The sequence below is a fragment of the Lipotes vexillifer genome, unplaced genomic scaffold (genome assembly GCF_000442215.2).
Source record: "Lipotes vexillifer unplaced genomic scaffold, Lipotes_vexillifer_v1.1 scaffold868, whole genome shotgun sequence".
Classification (NCBI taxonomy): Eukaryota; Metazoa; Chordata; class Mammalia; order Artiodactyla; family Lipotidae; genus Lipotes; species Lipotes vexillifer.
In genome coordinates, this window is record NW_006790424.1 from 732,862 (window position 1) to 750,684 (window position 17,823).

Sequence of the window (17,823 nt, forward strand, 5' to 3'; positions counted from 1 at the left end):
TAAATCTACACCCTCCTGTCTTATGTACGAAATTTATTTACAGCATCATCCTTTATATTAAAATGCAGCCTGAACTATATTCTACTCTATAATATACTCTACCCTATTGGATAGATAGAATATATCCATGTTTATTTCAATACAGAAATAATGTTTGAAATTATCTACCTTCAAGTAACATGGATAAATAAGAAGATGGATTGTGCTTACTTATGTTTTAGAATACTCCCTGGGATTTGAATATCCCATTTGAGGAGAATGGACTAAGATGATGTTTTACACACACACACACACACACACACACACACACACACACACACACACACACACACACACACACACACACACACACACACACACACACACACACACACACACACACACACACACACACACATATAGGAGTATGTATATATATGTGTACACATATAAATAAAAAATTTTTAAGAATTTCCTTTTGGCAATGGCTGAGTATCTCTGTAAAGTTCTTAGACCTTCAAATGAGATGATTTTCTATACTGTTACATTTTAAGTCCTTATTCATTTTACTTTTATTATTTAAAAAAATTGAGGTATAATTGACATGTAACATTATATTAGTTTCAGGTGTACAGTATAATGATCAATATTTGTATATTTTGCAAAATGATCACCACAGTAAGTCTACTTAATGTCTGTCACCATCCAGTTACAAAAAAAATTTTTTTTTATGTTGAGAACTTTTAAGATCTGCTCTCTTAGCACCTTTCAAATATACAGGATTATTAATTATAGTCACTATGCTGTACATTATATCCCCATGACTTATTTTATAACTGGCACTTTGTACCTTTTGACTCCTTCCCATTTCGAGCGGCTCAGCCTCTTACCCCCCACCCCCCAATCCTTGCCCTTTACCTTTAGATAATAAGTGAAAACCCTTCTAATTCCATTCCATTATTATTCTTCCATTGATCATTCTAGTTCAACAGAATCTCTCTTTTCATGAGCTCATAAGCATTTTAAAAGGGAACATCTTTTATCTATAAATCCCCAGAAAATATGACCCACAAAATGTTATTTGTGTCAGGATGGCAAATTTACGCTTGAAACTGAGTGGAACTTGAAAAGGAAACTTCCTTTGTGGGAAGAGAAGCTGTACCTTTTCATCCGTCCTCCTCTTTCAACTCCACCCCACAATCCCTACCCCATCTCTCATTCCTCATTTCTCATCTCCCATTAGAGAAGAGATAGAGAAGAGGACTTCCTGGTAGTGGGTCTGTTCCTCAGTAATAATAATAAAGGTCTTTTCAGTACGTGCAATTGTTTTCCCACAGTGGTTACTTGGGTTCTTTAATTTTCTGGTCTTTTTGCCTGTCATTAGGCATGAGGGTTATGTACAGCCTTGGACCAGCCAATCTGACCCTGCAATACAGAGGCTGTGTGACTCGTTGGTGCAATGTGCCCATTTAGTGATCACCTGAGGTGTGGCATCAGGGCATGGTTCTTATGAGTTAGGAGAAAATCACCTTATCCTGACATCATGTTTTGGGCACCATGGAGCAGAGGAGATGCGGAGCTATTGGTTGAAACAAAAGAAAAGTTAGGAAAACAATAAAAGGATTTAGGTCTTACGGAAGATAACATCCTAGCTTTAAGTGGCTTAGAATATTACTATAAGAATACTAATTAACATTTTGAATCCATACGATATTTTAGGTGCCTTAAGATATAATATTTGTAATCCTCATAGCACGTCAGAAGAGTAGGTGTTCTCAGTTCATTTTACAGACGGGAAAGTACAGTTCTGAAGAGTTGGGCAAGATGACATTTCTAGTAGGTACAGGGTGGGATTCAAAGGCTACCTAACTGTAGCGCATCGATGGCATGGCAGCTGCCTACCATAAATGACATATCAGCCCATTTGGCGCTCGTTAGAGCAACTAAAAGGACTGGATAGGCTCTGGCTAAGGACACCTCTATCCTGGAATCTGATACCTGCCTAATGACTGTCTCTCGGTATTAATTTCTCTCTTCTTATCTCAAAATTGGATAGAAATTATAACCCAGCTTCCTTCTTTTCCAAGTTTGGAAAAGAGCATGGAGGCATCACTTTGAAGAAAGGGCGAAATTTCCTTATAGTTAAATCAAGAGAAGTGTATCTTTATAGCAGTGTTTCTCAACTGGGGACAATTTGCCCCTCCCCTCCCTCACCCCTCTCCCGGACATTGGACAATGTTTGGATACGTTTTTGTTTTCACAAATGGAAGAAAGAGTGCTACTGACACCTAGTAGGTCAGTGATGCCCAGGACAGCGCCCGCCCCCGCCGGTCCCCGAACATAGAATTATCCAGTCTGAACTGTCAACAGTGCTAAGGTTGAGAAGCCTTGCTTCTGGGAACAACGGAGCCAGGAGATACTCAGGACCAACCCGAGGAGGTTGACCATGACCATGTGTCCACTGCAGTGGGAAGAGGCAGTGCTTCACAGATAATGGATTTTTTTCTCTTCACAGGTCCTTCATTTTGAAAATGTCAAAGACGTGCCCTTTGGATTTCAAACAGTAACATCGGATGTCAACAAACTTAGTTCCTTTTATTCCCTGAAACTAATCAAACGGCTCTACGTAGACAAATCTCTGAATCTTTCCACGGTAAGTGGTTCAGAGCAATTAGCAAGATTCAACTGTTTATCAGGGGTGACACGTTCTCATGGTTAGACCAACAACTTTTTGTCAGTGAAAATCATTCCTAGGATGCTCATTTTCGATTTATTTAAAATAAAATAGTCCTAATGGAGAGGTTGAATCTAGTGGGAATCAGTTGCAGGCACATATTTTAACTTAAAATATAAGGAAGCTGTGAGTTTCCTTTTCCCTCTAAAACACCCACAGATCCCACCCTTCCTCTTAGCTTCCTCACTGAGAGAAATGGAGAATGGGATTATTACTCTCTAATAAATGTGCCTCTACAGATGCAAGACAGCTCGTGATTTAAACATCTTTGTTCTTAAACAGCAGGGCATAGAGCCTGGGACAACATTTTACGTTCTTTACCTTATTTTTTCATGCACACAATGTTCTCCTGATGTTTCCCAAAATCAGTGAGAAAAATCATAACTGTATGAATTAAAAGTTTTCATCGGGCTTCCCTGGTGGCGCAGTGGTTGAGAGTCCGCCTGCCGATGCAGGGGACACGGGTTTGTGCCCCGGTCCGGGAAGATCCCACATGCCACGGAGTGGCTGGGCCCGTGAGCCATGGCCGCTGAGCCTGCACGTCCGGAGCCTGTGTTCCGCAACAGGAGAGGCCACAACAGTGAGAGGCCCATGTACCGCAAAAAAAAAAGTTTTCATCGGTCATAAACTGGTTTTGTTTGTTTTATGAGGCTGTTCAGGTGGGTATCTATACAAGGTAGAGGTGGTAATTTCAGCTATTTCTTGAAGGAATCATATAAAGAACACATATATATTCTTAAATTTGATCCAGAGTATATCATAATACTTTAAAAAATATGTATTTGAAACACATAGCCAACATCCTCGGCTGCATAGTGGTCAATCTCTACTGTAGTCATATCGACTTGATTCAATTTGTGTTTGGATGGTCAGAATTTCAAGCTTTCCAAATCTAAAAGGTAGACTCTACCAGTTAAATATTTTGCCATAGTTTTACTACCTTCTGCAATAGGTATTTGTTTTTCTGGTGGGGATCTTTTGAGGACATAGGTCATTAGATGTTGTTGTGAGTTTATTCTTACTGCTTAAAGACACATATACACAGCCATTTTTCTTCCAACAATCACCTGGGGAATTAAAGAAATACTGAGATGTGGGTTGGGGCCTGGGCATGGAAAGAATTTAAAAACTTCCTAGGTGGTCCTTAGTGATGCTTAACGCATTTTGTTGCTGGCAGTGAAGATAGTGGAGGCCCTTCATCTTGCTGAGTCTCTGGAATGTTCTTAGCTCTGTCAGTAAATGGTAACACTCAGTCCCAAGGTTGGGTTGCAATGAACAGAATCAAATTGGGCAAGCCTGTAGTTGTTCTGAAAAAAATCCAAGGAGTCCTGTGCTTAGGAAGTGAAGTGACATGACATTTAATCAAGCTGTGTTTAGTTTGGTTGACCTTCCACTCAACATTTTGAATTATTTCAAACCGAGAGTTGCAAGGAATTTTTTAAAAGGCTGATTCCATTGTTCCTGTTGGTTGTATATCATCTATAATTTTACTAGTAACAGTACAAACAAGTGTGGTCTGAGGAGGGCCACCTGTATCAGAACTACCTGGGTGTTAGAAGTGCAAATTCCTGGCCTTGGTTCACTAGAATCAAGATCACCAGGGACCGGATTTAGGGTTTTCCGTTTTGTTTTTTTTTTTAATGCCTTTTCTTTTTTAAAAATTTTATTTATTTAATTTATTTCTTTTGGTTGCGTTGGGTCTCTGTTGCTGCGCACGGGCTTCTCTAGTTGCGGCGAGCGGGGGCTACTCTTCGTTGCGGTGCGCGGGCTTCTCATTGCGGTGGCTTCTATTGTTGTTGAGCGCGGGCTCTAGGCACGTGGGCTTCAGCAGTTGTGGCATGCAGGCTCAGTAGTTGTGGCTCCCGGGCTCTTGAGCACAAGCTCAGTAGTTGTGGCGCACAGGCTTATTTGCTCCAAGGCATGTGTGATCTTCCTGGACCAGGGCTCAAACCCATGTCCCCTGCATTGGCAGGCAGATTCTTAACCACTGTGCCACCAGGGAAGTCCTGGGTTTTGCATTCTTAACAAGCATTATAATGAGAAGAACTGCTCTGTTCCTTACAGCACTGTGTTTCAAACTTTAACATGCAGAGGAATCACCTGGGAATCTTGTTAAAAATTCAGGTTCTCATTCTGGAGTGGGGCTTGAGATTCTGCATTTTAACAAGGTTCCAGGTGATGCTGCAGGTCTTGGTTCTTGGACCACACTTTGAGTAGCAAGCATCTTTAGAATATTTATTTATTTCAGTGTGGATAAGATTTTTCTTCTCATAGAGTTCTCTTTTCTGTACATTTCTTCCATTCTAAGACATACAGATATAAGTTTACATTTTATCTGTATGTACATTTTAATGTTTCTGAAATTGGAATCATATTATAATTGTGTGCGTGTAGCATAATGTTTCTTTTCTCCCCCCAAACTGGTGCTCAATTGATGGAGGCATTTAATAATTGATATTTTCTTAGAATTGAACAAATGAAAGAATACAAAGAAAATTCATTGATTTTTACATAAGGTTTCAATTTATATAGTGTTACAGATTTTGAAGGAGTATCCATCATAATAGAGATTTAAAAGTCCTTGTGCTAGAATTGTGTATCAACATAATGGTTTAACTACAGACTTTAAGGACTTCGTGATTTTATGAACTGGGTGTTTTTCAGGAGTTCATCAGCTCTACCAAGAGACCCTATGCAAATGAAATGGAGACTGTTGATTTCAAAGATAAATTGGAAGAAACAAAAGGTCAGATCAACAACTCAGTTAAGGAACTCACAGATGGCAAGTATCCTTTACTTATTCTGCTATAAATCACTAAGTAAACAGACCATATCGTCTCATGAATCTGCTAAGTATAAGATTGAACACCTGGAAGATTCCTTGAATGTTTTCGGTTTACAAGCTACATTCTTGTCCATCAAGCCATCTCAACCGCTTGGATTTCTGGATATCATCAGTTGGCAGAAATTCTGAGTACTTCAGGTCTGGTCTGCTAAAATGGGCTGCCACATGCCCTTCTGGAGGCTTGGATGTGCCCCCAACAAAGTAAGGCTCTGGGCCAGTTCCAAGGCTGGTTTTTCAATCTGGAAGTGAAGGGCTTGGACTATAACTTGATGATCCCTGAGGCCACTTTTGGCTCAAAAATTCTACAAATTTGTCAAGGAAAAAAAGACAAAAGGTCTTAGATAATCAAATACACACGTAGAAAAAACAGAACAAAACAAACCATGGTGGAAACTTGTCCCAGGTCTCACAACCCTCCTTACCCTTGGCCCTCTGATAGCCCCCGGGGCCCGGGGACTCTTCCGCAGCTTCCACCTGGTCCTGCCTCTTGCTCCCACTTCCCTCAGGCCTCTCCCTTTCCTGACTCCTCCCTCCATTAAAATTCTCTGTGAGTTGTGCTCCTTGCTAGAAAGGAACTGGAGCTAAGATGAGCTTGGGTGCAAATCAGTGTTCACATCCCCCTCCCCAGGGGACATATTTGTACAGTTTTTGTATAGGGAGGTAGCTATTGGGACAAATGAATTTTCTTTGGCTTCATATGTAAAGAAAAATCTGGCCTAATTAATACCAGGTTAGGCAATTTTTAAATGTATATGTGAAAGGCAGCTCCCATTTAAATTGCTGTGTGACAGTATTGCTTTTTAAAAAAAATTTTTTTTGGCTGCCCACATGGCATGCAGGATCTTATTTCCCTGACCAGGGATCGAACCTGTGCCCCCTGCAGTGGAAGCTCGGAGTCTTAACCACTGGACTGCCAGGGAAGCCCCCCAGTTTTGCTTTTAAAATTGTTAACGAATTGCATTTTCTCTCCAAGGGACTCTGTTTAAAAATCTTCGTAAATTTGAGTTTTTTACTGGAGAACGTAGTTTAGTGAAAAGACTTCTCTGAATTTGAAACCAGAAGCTCGAGGCTGAAGTTAACCAGCACTTTCTAGCTCCCCACTTCTTCAGTGATGCTATTACATATTCGACCCATCATATAGCACTGGCAGGACAGGTTACATCGTTTGTGGGTCCCAGTGCAAAATGAAAACACAGGGCCCTTTATATTAAAAACCACATTAAGAATTTTAAGATGGCGACAGCAGAGCATGAAACCAGTGCAGGGCCCTTCACACCTAGTCACAGGCCCAGGAAGTGGGCCTGAGCAGTGGTGTGAAGATCTGAGAGATTAGGTAAATGAAATATCCTTAGCCAAAAAGTCAACACTATTCAAAGGCGAGGACTTCATTTTATTAAGGGTTTATCACCACCTGTTTTGGCTCTTGGGGATTTGACACTATGGTCATTACAATTGTTATGGAGCTTATGGTGGTAATTACAGCTGACCAGGATGCAAACAAAGCAGTGTGATTTGGGGAGGGGGCGGTGAGCTGCGGGGTAAAGCGGGGAGCACTGACCTGGCTTCAGACGTGCTTGGCAGCTGAGTGAACCAGGAAAGCCACTTGGCCTCTCTGAGTCTCAGTGTTCTCAACTATGAGATGGGGATAATGACCTTTGCCCTACAGGATCATCATAGGGAAGTGAGATAAGACACGTGACCCTTCCGAGCACAGGGCCCGGTGGAAAGTAAGCTTTCTTGCATTTTCCTTCCCGAGCACAGGCTCTGGAGTCACAAAGACCTGGCTTTGAATCCTGAATTCACCCTTGCTCGTGCATCATCTTGGGCGAGGGACTTAACATGGAGTCTCAGCTTCCTCGTCTGTAAAGTGGGGAGCAATGCACGATACCGTGCCTGTGCATGGCTAGCACATTGCCTCGGACAGAATGGGCACTCCACAGTGGTAGCTTGTGCATTTCTTCTTGCTCCTCTTGGTCTTTTCCCCCCTCCCTTCTCCCCCTCACTCTGCTCCCCAGGTCTCTTTGGAAAGTCTGGTTGAGGCAAGATGCAAGGAGAAAAAGGGGTCCTTCTTAAATGAGATGGTCTGGGCTACCAGGCCGTACATGGCGCAGCTCCAGCCAGGGTTAAATGCCCAGTCAGTGGATTGGCATGGGGACATCAGGGGTGCTTTGCAAGCATAACCCCGTGCAATTTTGTGGTTTCCTACCATTGTTTGCAGGCCGCTTTGAGAACATTTTAGCTGACAACAGTGTAACAGACCAGACTCAAATCCTTGTGGTTAATGCTGCCTACTTTGTTGGGAAGTGGATGAAGAAATTTCCTGAATCAGAAACCAAAGAATGTCCTTTCAGAATCAATAAGGTATGTGGGCTGCGTGTTGCAGTCAAAGGATCCCAACTATAGATCTGAAAAATTATAGCAACACAAGGGACCCTAGGAATTCACTCCAATGAGGAAAATTAAGGCACAGGAGGCAGTGGGCTTTTCCTTAGACAACAGCACGGAGGGTCAGGGGCTGTTTAAGTGTAGAAAAAGAACCATAAGCGAGAGACTCTCACTCTTTTTCCAGAATGTCCTCAGGGTCTGACCTGAGTGAGAGTTTATAGAGCTTCTAACACAGTGGGTAAAGCTAAATCACTAACCGGAAAATAACTACAGATGTTTGGGGCCATTAGTAAGAAAGGAAAAGAAAAGAAACAAACCAAATCCCAACATTAGAGGCCTTTGGATCATCACGAAACATTGGCCATTTGGGAATCTCGTTCCAGGTTAATGAGCTCCTCTGTGACCTCATTTCTCACCTGTTAATAGTGAAGTAAATGGTTCTGATATTTTAATTTAAAAGATGTTTTGAGAGGGCTTCCCGGGTGGCGCAGTGGTTGAGAGTCCGCCTGCCGATGCAGGGGACACGGGTTCATGCCCCGGTCCGGGAAGATCCCACGTGCCGCGGAGCGGCTGCGCCCGTGAGCCATGGCCGCTGAGCCTCCGCGTCCGGAGCCTGTGCTCCGCAACGGGAGAGGCCACAACAGTGAGAGGCCCGCGTACCACAAAATATATAAATAAATAAATAAAAGATGCTTTGAGATACTCATTGGCTGTGGAGGAAAAAGCATAGCTTACTCGTCTGCAGTGCTGGGACTCATTATGGGGAAGAATTACAATAGAAACCTGTATCGCAGGGAAGTCTCATGAATACTACTGAGTGAATAATGAAGCCATATCCCATGCCAAAAATAATTCACATAAATAGGTAAAGTGCCTCCTCTATAAATGAAACCAAAGCACTGAGACTGGAAAACTGACCCATTTCGTTAGAGGACCTCGGAAACCCCAGGTATCTATATGATGGTGTGATTTGGTCTCACTTGATGAGATCTGGCTTGTGTTAAGAATGCAGACTCAGAACCGTGCGTCAGTCAGCACAATCTCAGAAGGAAGCTTATTTACCCTGTAACTCTTATGCATCAATTCTAATTTTCAGATCTCTCCCAGCACCTAGAGTACTTAGCATTAATCACTTTTGTTTTTGCCAAATATTATCATTGTACTTTCTTAGTGCTAGAACCCAGGAAGAAAAGACCTTCAAGATACAGTCTATACCTGAATTAACTGGACTGGTTTCCATGACTTTTTGTTTGTACCCACAGCATTTGCATTCATAGTCCACACCCTCCCCTCCCAAATCCCCTGCCCCAGCTGTGTTTTCCACACTGAAATCGAATTATTTATTTACTTATCTGGATCTCTTACTAGTGCATGGACTTTTAAGGGCAGGGATAATGTTTTGCCCATCTCAGTTTCTATAATTCCTGGCCCAGTCCCTGACACATTAGTAGGTGCTCAGCAAATGTTTGTTGTGAATGACCGATCTGTAAGGATCGGTTTGATTAAATAACCAATAGCAAACAAAACCTTTTTGGCTTTTGGGACCACCATGGGTTCCTGTGCAAGATCCATGGGCCGTTTTCCCTGGGAGAGGACGATAATCACTGAGTGTGCTCCTTACCTACTCAAAACCTCCATGGTCCTAGGGAGGGAGCCAGGTCCCCCTCTACTTGCTGTTCCTCCATTTGGCTTCCCAGATTACAGTGGTCTTCTCATTACTGCCTGCCAGGGCCAAGACTGACCCTGCACACAGGGCTCTGTCTCAGACACCAGGCACCAAACAATTACTTCTTTAGACTCTGTATTTTTCACGTATGGGTCCCTGAGTTTTAAACACGGCTTTTTGACTTTCTTAGTGTTGCCTTTTATTTGCAGCTGAAGTTCAACGTGACTGTACATAGCCTCTGCTGTGAGCGGGGACCAAGTGCTGGCCCCAGTGACCCTCACACCGAGTGTCCCCTCCAGAGTGGTTAGGGTTGGCTCTCCTCTCTGGGAAGGGCTGGCAAAGGGGCCTTGAGAATGTTTAAGTGAAACCTGAAACATGGTGCTTCTCATACCGGCTGCAGGGCTAGCCCAGAACATCATCAGAACCAGGTAACAGTGAGTGAGTTCACCATGGACTTTTGTGCTGACCACCCTCAGATTTGTGGCTTTTACATTTAAGAAAATGTTAATGGGTGTCTTTTATAAAGGGAGGAAGAATGTGTGCAATTCCTTTATTCTTGTTGTTAAATCATAAAGCTAGGTCATATCACGTCCTGGAGACTCAGACTCTAGGAAGAGAATTAATAAGGATTTTAAATGCCATTGATCTCTCAGCAGTTCACCAAACAGAAAAATAAAACACTATTCAAGGCTGAGTGGGGATATACCCTGCTTTTGAATGCAGGCCCTATTATTTTTCCTTTGTTTCCTTTGAATTGCTTTTGTCAGCTCCTGAACTTTTGGGGCCATGTTACTAAATCTTTTCTCATGTCCTTTGGTGTCTCTTTTAAGGGTTAGACTAAATTGATGAAGTTATATTATTAAAAGTTTAGTACAGGGCTTCCCTGGTGGCGCAGTGGTCACGAATCCTCCTGCCAATGCAGGGCACACGGGTTTGAACCCTGGTCCGGGAAGATCCCACATGCCGCGGAGCAACTAAGCCTGTGCTCCACAACTACTGAGCCTGCGCTCTAGAGCGTGCGAGCCACGACTACTGAAGCCCGTGTGCCTAGAGCCCGTGCTCTGCAACAAGAGAAGCCACCGCAGTGAGAAGCCCACACACCGCAATGAGGAGTAGACCCCGCTCGCCGCAACTAGAGAAAGCCCGCTCGCAGCAACAAAGACCCAACGTGGTCAAAAATAAAATAAATTAAAAAAAAAAGTTTAGTACAGTACCTATCCTGACAAAGATGGACACACACACTCACGTGCGTGCACACACACCCACACACCCACAAACACACACACACACTGTATTGGATGTTTTCTGGGATGGTCATTACTTAGTCCTGTTTTCAGAAGATACATCTTAATTTATGTTTTAGAAAATGGGATTATTGTATCCATAGTCAGTGCTGGTAAATGAAATAGATGACCATTTTTGGTGGTCACAGCTTCTGTGAATTCAGAAACTATTAGTACTCTAACCTGATGGAGATTTTTAGACAAATCTATACTTCTTTGAGGGAAATACGTGGAAGAATTACCAGTTAATTTCAAAAGTAGTATGTTTATTTTTAAATCATAATTTTGTTTCTGGTTATACATAGAGTCAAAGTCTTCAATTGTTTATCAACCAAATATTTAGTGAGCAATTACTATGTGCTGGGACATACCAAGATAATAAGACGTGGTTTCTGCTTTGACTGTAGTCTAGTTGGGGTGGGGGTGTCACATACATACATTTTCTAACATTGTGACAAGTGCTAAAATAGAGGTATGTACAAAAAATAAAATAAGTCTAGCTTTGCTTGAAAATAGTGTTGGGTAACACTATTACCATTCAAAGATCCCAGATAAAAGCTTTACTGTAATATTATTCCTGCAGACCTGATACGATGTTTGAAATTTCCCCCCAAAGAGGTTCGGTTAACAGGCAAATATTCCATGGGAGGTATAAACCAAGACAATAAATTGCACTAAATTACTATCAGTCTTTTACTCCTTAGTATGAAGTAATTTTTCTTCAGAAAATGAGTCACCTCTGTAGCAGAGATACAAGGTCAGATATTAATGGGGACACAGAGGAGAAGAAAAGTCCTGGGATGCTGCCTGGAGAGAAAGGCCTGAGTGATAGGAGCTGGAAGAGACTTAGAGATAATTTTGTTTGTTATCATTCTTAATTTTTAAAATCATGAAATATTGCAAGCATACAGAAAATTATAGAGAATAGTATAACAAATACCAATGTACCAACAACCACCTTTGTAAAATCTTTATATTTTACCTTATTTCAGATATTTTAAAGAAAAAATATAGCAAGAATTGCACTGTCCTGTGTAGCCCCACCACCCCTCCATCTCCCTGCTTCCTCTCCAGAGGGAACCATCATTCTGAAATTTCCAATTCCCTCATTCCACTGACAAGGAAACTGAGGCCCAGAGAGGTTAAGTGACTTGCTGAAGGTCACAGCGTATGTTTATGTCACATTTGAGACTAAAACCAAGGTTCTTCTCTCTAATCAGATCAGAGCAGGAAGAGAGGACTGAGGGCGGGGTGACTAAAACCGAAGGCAGACTGAGAACAAAACAAGCATGGTTTTGTTCTGCTATACGTTAACTTTTCCATATTAGGCATTGTATAAGGAAAAGCTACATAAATGGACATGTGGGTTTGCACTGGAATTTACTTTCAAGTGAGCTCTACCAGGAATGGTTTAAAGATCTTGTAATTACAGGCATCTATAAAGGCTAAGTTAAAATTTGCCTGTATTTCCAGTCATCCTGTCTTATTTTTAATGTTTTATATATGCAAATACTGTATTATATTATGGATAGATCCTGTAATTACAAAGCACATGAATAACTTTTCAAAGGAAGTCATAAACTCTTGACAGGACAGTCTCTGATGGTGTGGGTTACCTGCCTGCCTCTTTAAGCCATAATGACGTGAAACTATATCAGGAACGAATTTATGAGTATGTGTGTGTATAGTTGTGTGTGTATAGAGGGGTGTGTGGGTGTGTGTGAGAAAAACAAGCAGAGCAAATTTCTTCTCCTTTTTTAGACGGACACCAAACCAGTGCAAATGATGAACTTGGAGGCCACGTTCTGTATGGGCCACGTCGACAGTGTCAACTGTAAGCTCATAGAGCTTCCCTTTCAAAACAGGCACCTCAGCATGCTCGTCCTACTCCCCAAGGATGTGGAGCACGGGTCCACGGGCCTGGAACAGGTGAGGAAGGAGGCGGGCGTCCAGCCCGCAGGCGCAGCAGAGACAAGGAGATGCTTGGGTGGTGCTTGTGGGGCTGCGGCAGCCTTGCCTTAACGATTCACTTGCTCAATGGTCTCTAAGGGTTTCACAGTTCTTTGGGGGCCTTTCTCCTCAATGTTAGAAGAGCTAATATTTATTTGGTACTTATAACGTGCTAGGAGCTGTAAGTTGCCCATGCTCACTGGCTCATCTAATTCTCACCGCAGTCCCAGGAATTGAGAAACTATAATATTACCCTAATCACGTTTACCAGCAAGGGGCCGGAGGCACAGAGGGTGGGTAACAGGTCCAGGGTCGCGAACTCGTGGGTGGTATGTAGAATCGGAAGGTGAGCCCAGGAAGTTGGCATCTGTGTTCTTAACTCCAGGCTAGAGCCCCTGTTGGTAGCATCTTGCGTTAGTGTGGTGCGTGTGTTACAACTGACACATTCACTCAAGTCCACAGTGGACTTTGGGGCTTGCCCTTTGTGTTGCACGTTTTATGGGTTTTTGAAAAGTTCTTTTAATGCACACACGTATACAAGGTTTTATTATGCTCTTATCCAGGTAGAGACATAAGGTTTAACTGACAGTGGAGGTTTCACCTGCCTAGGAATGACTTTCTAGCTTCCCCTCTGCTCTGTCAGCCCCCTGCAGCCCCAAGACCCGTTGTTCTCCCTCAGCCCTGCCCTCCGGGCTTCCTGGCTCCCCTCCACCTGGGCCTCCACCCTCCACCAGGAAGAAGGAGGCGTTCTTGGACCAGCCCAGGATTCACCTGCTTTATTTCCGGTCACACCTCAGTTTCTCCCTGACTTTCCAGGGGACAGTCTAACTTGGTCCCCATCCTACCTGCTACTTTGATTCTATGTTTTATCCATCGCATCTTCATTCTTCTGTTCACTCCTCTCTCTCTTTTTTACTGCACTTCACGCCTTAGTCTCACTTTTTTCTTGCAGCCATTATTCAGCTGTCTCACAGTTTACTTCCTTAAAATACCCTCACAGCACTTGTTGTTGTTGTTGTTGTTAAAGTACAGAACGAAAGAGGATGATCTTTTGAGTCTCAGAAGGTATATTCAAGGATACAGATCGTCTTAGTTTGCTAGGGCTGCCATAACAAAGTATCACAAAGTCGGTGGTTTAAACGACAGAAATTTAATGTCTCACAGTTTTGGAAGCTAAAAGTCCAAGATCAAGGTATCTGCAGGTTGGTTTCTTCAGAGGGCTGTGAGGGAGAGTCTGTCCATCCCCGCTTCTGGAGATTTGCTGGCAATCTTTGGCTTTCCTTGGTTGTAGACACATCACTTCTGTCTCTTCATCTTCCAAGGCATCTCCCTGTGTAAGTGTGTCTGTATCTGTGTCCGGAATTTCCTTTCTTATTAAAAGGACACCAGTCATATTGGGTTAGGACCTAATGATCTCACCTTAATTAATTACACCTACAAGGACGCTATTTCCAAATGAAGTCATATCCCAAGGCACTGTGGGTTAGGACTTCAATACATGAATTTTGGCGGGGAGCGGGGGCGGACACAATTTGACCCATACAATGGAGGAAAAGGTTTATTTTTTCTTCTTAATGACTTTTGATTTATGGATGAATTTTCTCCTATCTTCTCACTCTCAGGTAGTAAATGGCCAAGAGGCTATACTTTTTGGCTCAAAAATTTTAGTTACCTATGACAATCTTTTGGTCTTAATAATTTGTCTTAAATAAAACAGTATCCATGAAAAAATACTTACCATAGCTTAGCAAGAGAATCCAATGGTTCCCTCTCCCACTAAAAAAACTTGTGACCAGCTTGTGACCTTGTCCTCTCTCTGATTTTTATAGGTTTCACACGAGTAACTTCATTGCAGGATTGCCCCATGTAGTAATAGTCAAGGTAGCATCATTCTCTGTTGCACATGTATTTCCCCTCTAGCCAGTGGGGAGGCTGGAAGGGCAAGGAGCAATTTAAGATTTGCTCAGTGAAGAATTTTATGTTTAAATCATTTTATGTGTCATTGCATATCTCTCATTTTAAAACTAGCCAACTGAAATAGATGCATTCATCACCTATGATCTTAAAGGATGATCCTAGGCAGTTCAAATTCTCATTTTAAAAAGGGGAACTTTAGCTTTAATTTGAGTTATGAAATTTGATACCATGTCTAGGGCACGAATATTCTAGATTTCCTAGTAGAGAACTCACGATAAGCATTCAATAAATATTATGCATAAAAACTTTTCTAGTTTTACATTTATTTCACTATTATCCATGCAGCATCATAATCCATGCGTTCATTTCTATAGAGCTACTCTATAGTTAAAAGAAATGCCTTCATAAATTTCAGAACACAGGGACCATTGTCATGGAGTGAGTGGAGAATAATGCTAGGTAGCTGGGTAGACCATCTTTATTTTTAATTAATTGTTATTGGAGTATAGTTGATCTACAATGTTTTTTTTTGTTTCTGCTGTGCAACAAAGTGAATCAGTTATACATATAGATATACCCACTCCTTTTAAGATTCTTTTCCCATATAGGTCATTACAGAGTATTGAGTAGAGTTCCCTGTGCTAGATAGTAGGTTCTTATTAGTTATCTGTTATACATATAGTAATGTGTATATGTCAATCCCAATCTCCCAATTTATCCCTCCCCCTGATTCCCTGCTTTCCCCCTTGGCAACCGTAAGTTTGTTTTCTACATCTGTGACTCTATTTCTGTTTTGTAAATAAGTTCATTTGTACCATTTCTTTTAGATTCCACGTATAAGTGATACCATATGATATTTATCTTTCTCTGTCTGACTTACTTTACTCAGTATGTCAATCTCCACGTCCATCCATGTTGCTGCAAGTGGCATTATTTCATTCCTTTTTATGGCTGAGTAATATTCTGTTGTATATATGTACCGCATCTTCTTTATCCATTCTTCTATTGATGGACATTTAGGTTGCTTCCATGTCCTGGCTATTGTAAATAGTGCTGCTGTGAACATTGGGGTGCATGTATCTTTTTTGAATTATGGTTTTCTCCGGATATATGCCTAGGAGTGGGATTGCTGGGTCATATGGTAGCTCTACGTGGGTGGACCATTTTTAAGAGAACCTAGTCACACACCAAAACTGCAGGGCTGATTCCATCTTTGATGAACCATCAGTACTGCTTCCAAATAGGGCTCACCATGACATTTTATGTTTTTAATCAAGGAGGATCTTTTACAATTGGAAATAAAGAAAAACAATTTCCTCTCCTTTTTGTCCTTCAGGTTGAAAAACAACTCAACTCAGAGACGCTATTGCAGTGGACCAATCCCAGTGCCATGGCCAATGCTAAAGTCAAAGTCTCCATTCCAAAATTTAAGATGGAAAAGATGATTGATCCCAAGGCTAGTCTGGAAAACCTAGGGCTGAAAAACATCTTTAATGAGAATGCATCTGATTTCTCTGGGATGTCAGAGACCAAGGGATTGGCCCTCTCAAATGTCATTCACAGAGTGTGCATAGAAATAACTGAAGAAGGCGGGGATTCCATAGAGGTGCCGGGATCACGAATCCTGCAACACAAGGATGAATTCAATGCCGACCACCCCTTTATTTACATCATCAGGCACAACAAAACTCGAAACATCATTTTCTTTGGCAAGTTCTGTTCTCCTTAAGTGGCAGAGCCCAGGTTAAGTCCCACTTGACTTCTCTGTAAACTCTGCAACCGAGAATCATTTTCTAGATACAATAAATTGTTAATATTGCTGGATCAGGAAGCTGCTGGTATTCACACTAATAGGCCTTTCTTCCAATTTTGTTGTTGTTGTTGTTCTTTCCCTCCCACCCCCTTAAAAGACAATACTTTTAATGAAAAGGAATCACCTTAGAGAAAAAATATGTATTCATCATTTGTCAAACTATCTAGAGTTTTTGGCAGGAATACAGTCTTTCACAAAGAAAATTCCTATAAGGAGGATCTGGAGAGGATTTTATTAGCAAACCTTAGCCTTCCATCACTGGGATACAGAATGTTCCAGACATTTGCTTTTCCCTGAAAGACTGAAGAAACTGGTACATGGGCTTTGTAAAACTTTCCTGGAGCCAATGGAACTTGGACATACGTTCAGGCTACTGTACGTCCACAGCGCCTTACATTAAACACTGCGGGACAAATATTTCCTTCAAATTCTGATTTTTGGAGATTTTAGAAAGATAATATGTTGTGCATACTGTATGTTATGGATCTCCATTGATAGAGGCTGGAGCAGAACCCTATAAATCAACACCTTAATATTTCTGCCACAAAATGTAGAATATCCACACAAAATAAAGACTCCAGGTAGCCCATAAGTATCAGGTTTTGCTGCCCAATCAGTGTGCCTCCTACTTATGAAAAATCTTTATTTTCAGAACTTTTTGAAATTTTGGAGTGTTGGACCTGTAGTAACCAAAGGACAGCACCTCAAGGGGAAACTCAGATATTATTAAGAATTCACTTTCACTGTTGATAGGACCCCTACCTGGTTGTTGGGCTGGTGAGAGACCAATGGCAGGGAATTCTAACCGATTCACAGGCTGGTGGATGTCTGACCACCAGGGCTTAAATGCACAGGGACTTTCACAGCAGACAGTAAAAGAATTTTACGAGTGTTGAAGGGACTTGTCTCTCTGTGTACTGTGATAGTGGGAAAGGGGGAGGGACTTCACGCTGCTAGGAAACGTGACTAAAGCTATTGATATGCTCACACTGCTGTGACTTGTATTTTTCCAAAGCCTATGGGTTTAGTTACTGTAGACAGCTAGCTGGGAACCTACAACAATTGCAGTTTTTAAAGATGTTTCTGAGAAGTTATTTAGGTCACCAGTTCACGTGTTAATTCACTACAGAAACAGGGATCTGGTGACAGCACCCCCCTCTTTCTCCTCTGGCTTTGTTGTAAATAGGTTCAACTTTCTTCTTACTCCGAAGGTTCAATATTGAATTTCTTTTATGCTGTTGACAATAAAAT

The 17,823-nt window shown here is 41.8% G+C and overlaps 1 protein-coding gene across 1 annotated transcript in view; it reads left to right on the forward strand.

Annotated features, from left to right (window-relative positions):
* The window catches only part of SERPINB5 (serpin family B member 5), a 17,043-nt gene extending 555 nt beyond the window's left edge, over positions 1-16,488 (forward strand). Inside the window, exons 2-6 of the mRNA XM_007463699.1 lie at positions 2,495-2,632; positions 5,378-5,495; positions 7,777-7,919; positions 12,654-12,821; positions 16,096-16,488. Of these exons, the coding sequence (XP_007463761.1) occupies positions 2,495-2,632; positions 5,378-5,495; positions 7,777-7,919; positions 12,654-12,821; positions 16,096-16,488 (960 nt within the window). The remainder of the gene's footprint in view (positions 1-2,494; positions 2,633-5,377; positions 5,496-7,776; positions 7,920-12,653; positions 12,822-16,095) is intronic.
* The last annotated feature ends 1,335 nt before the right edge of the window (positions 16,489-17,823 follow it).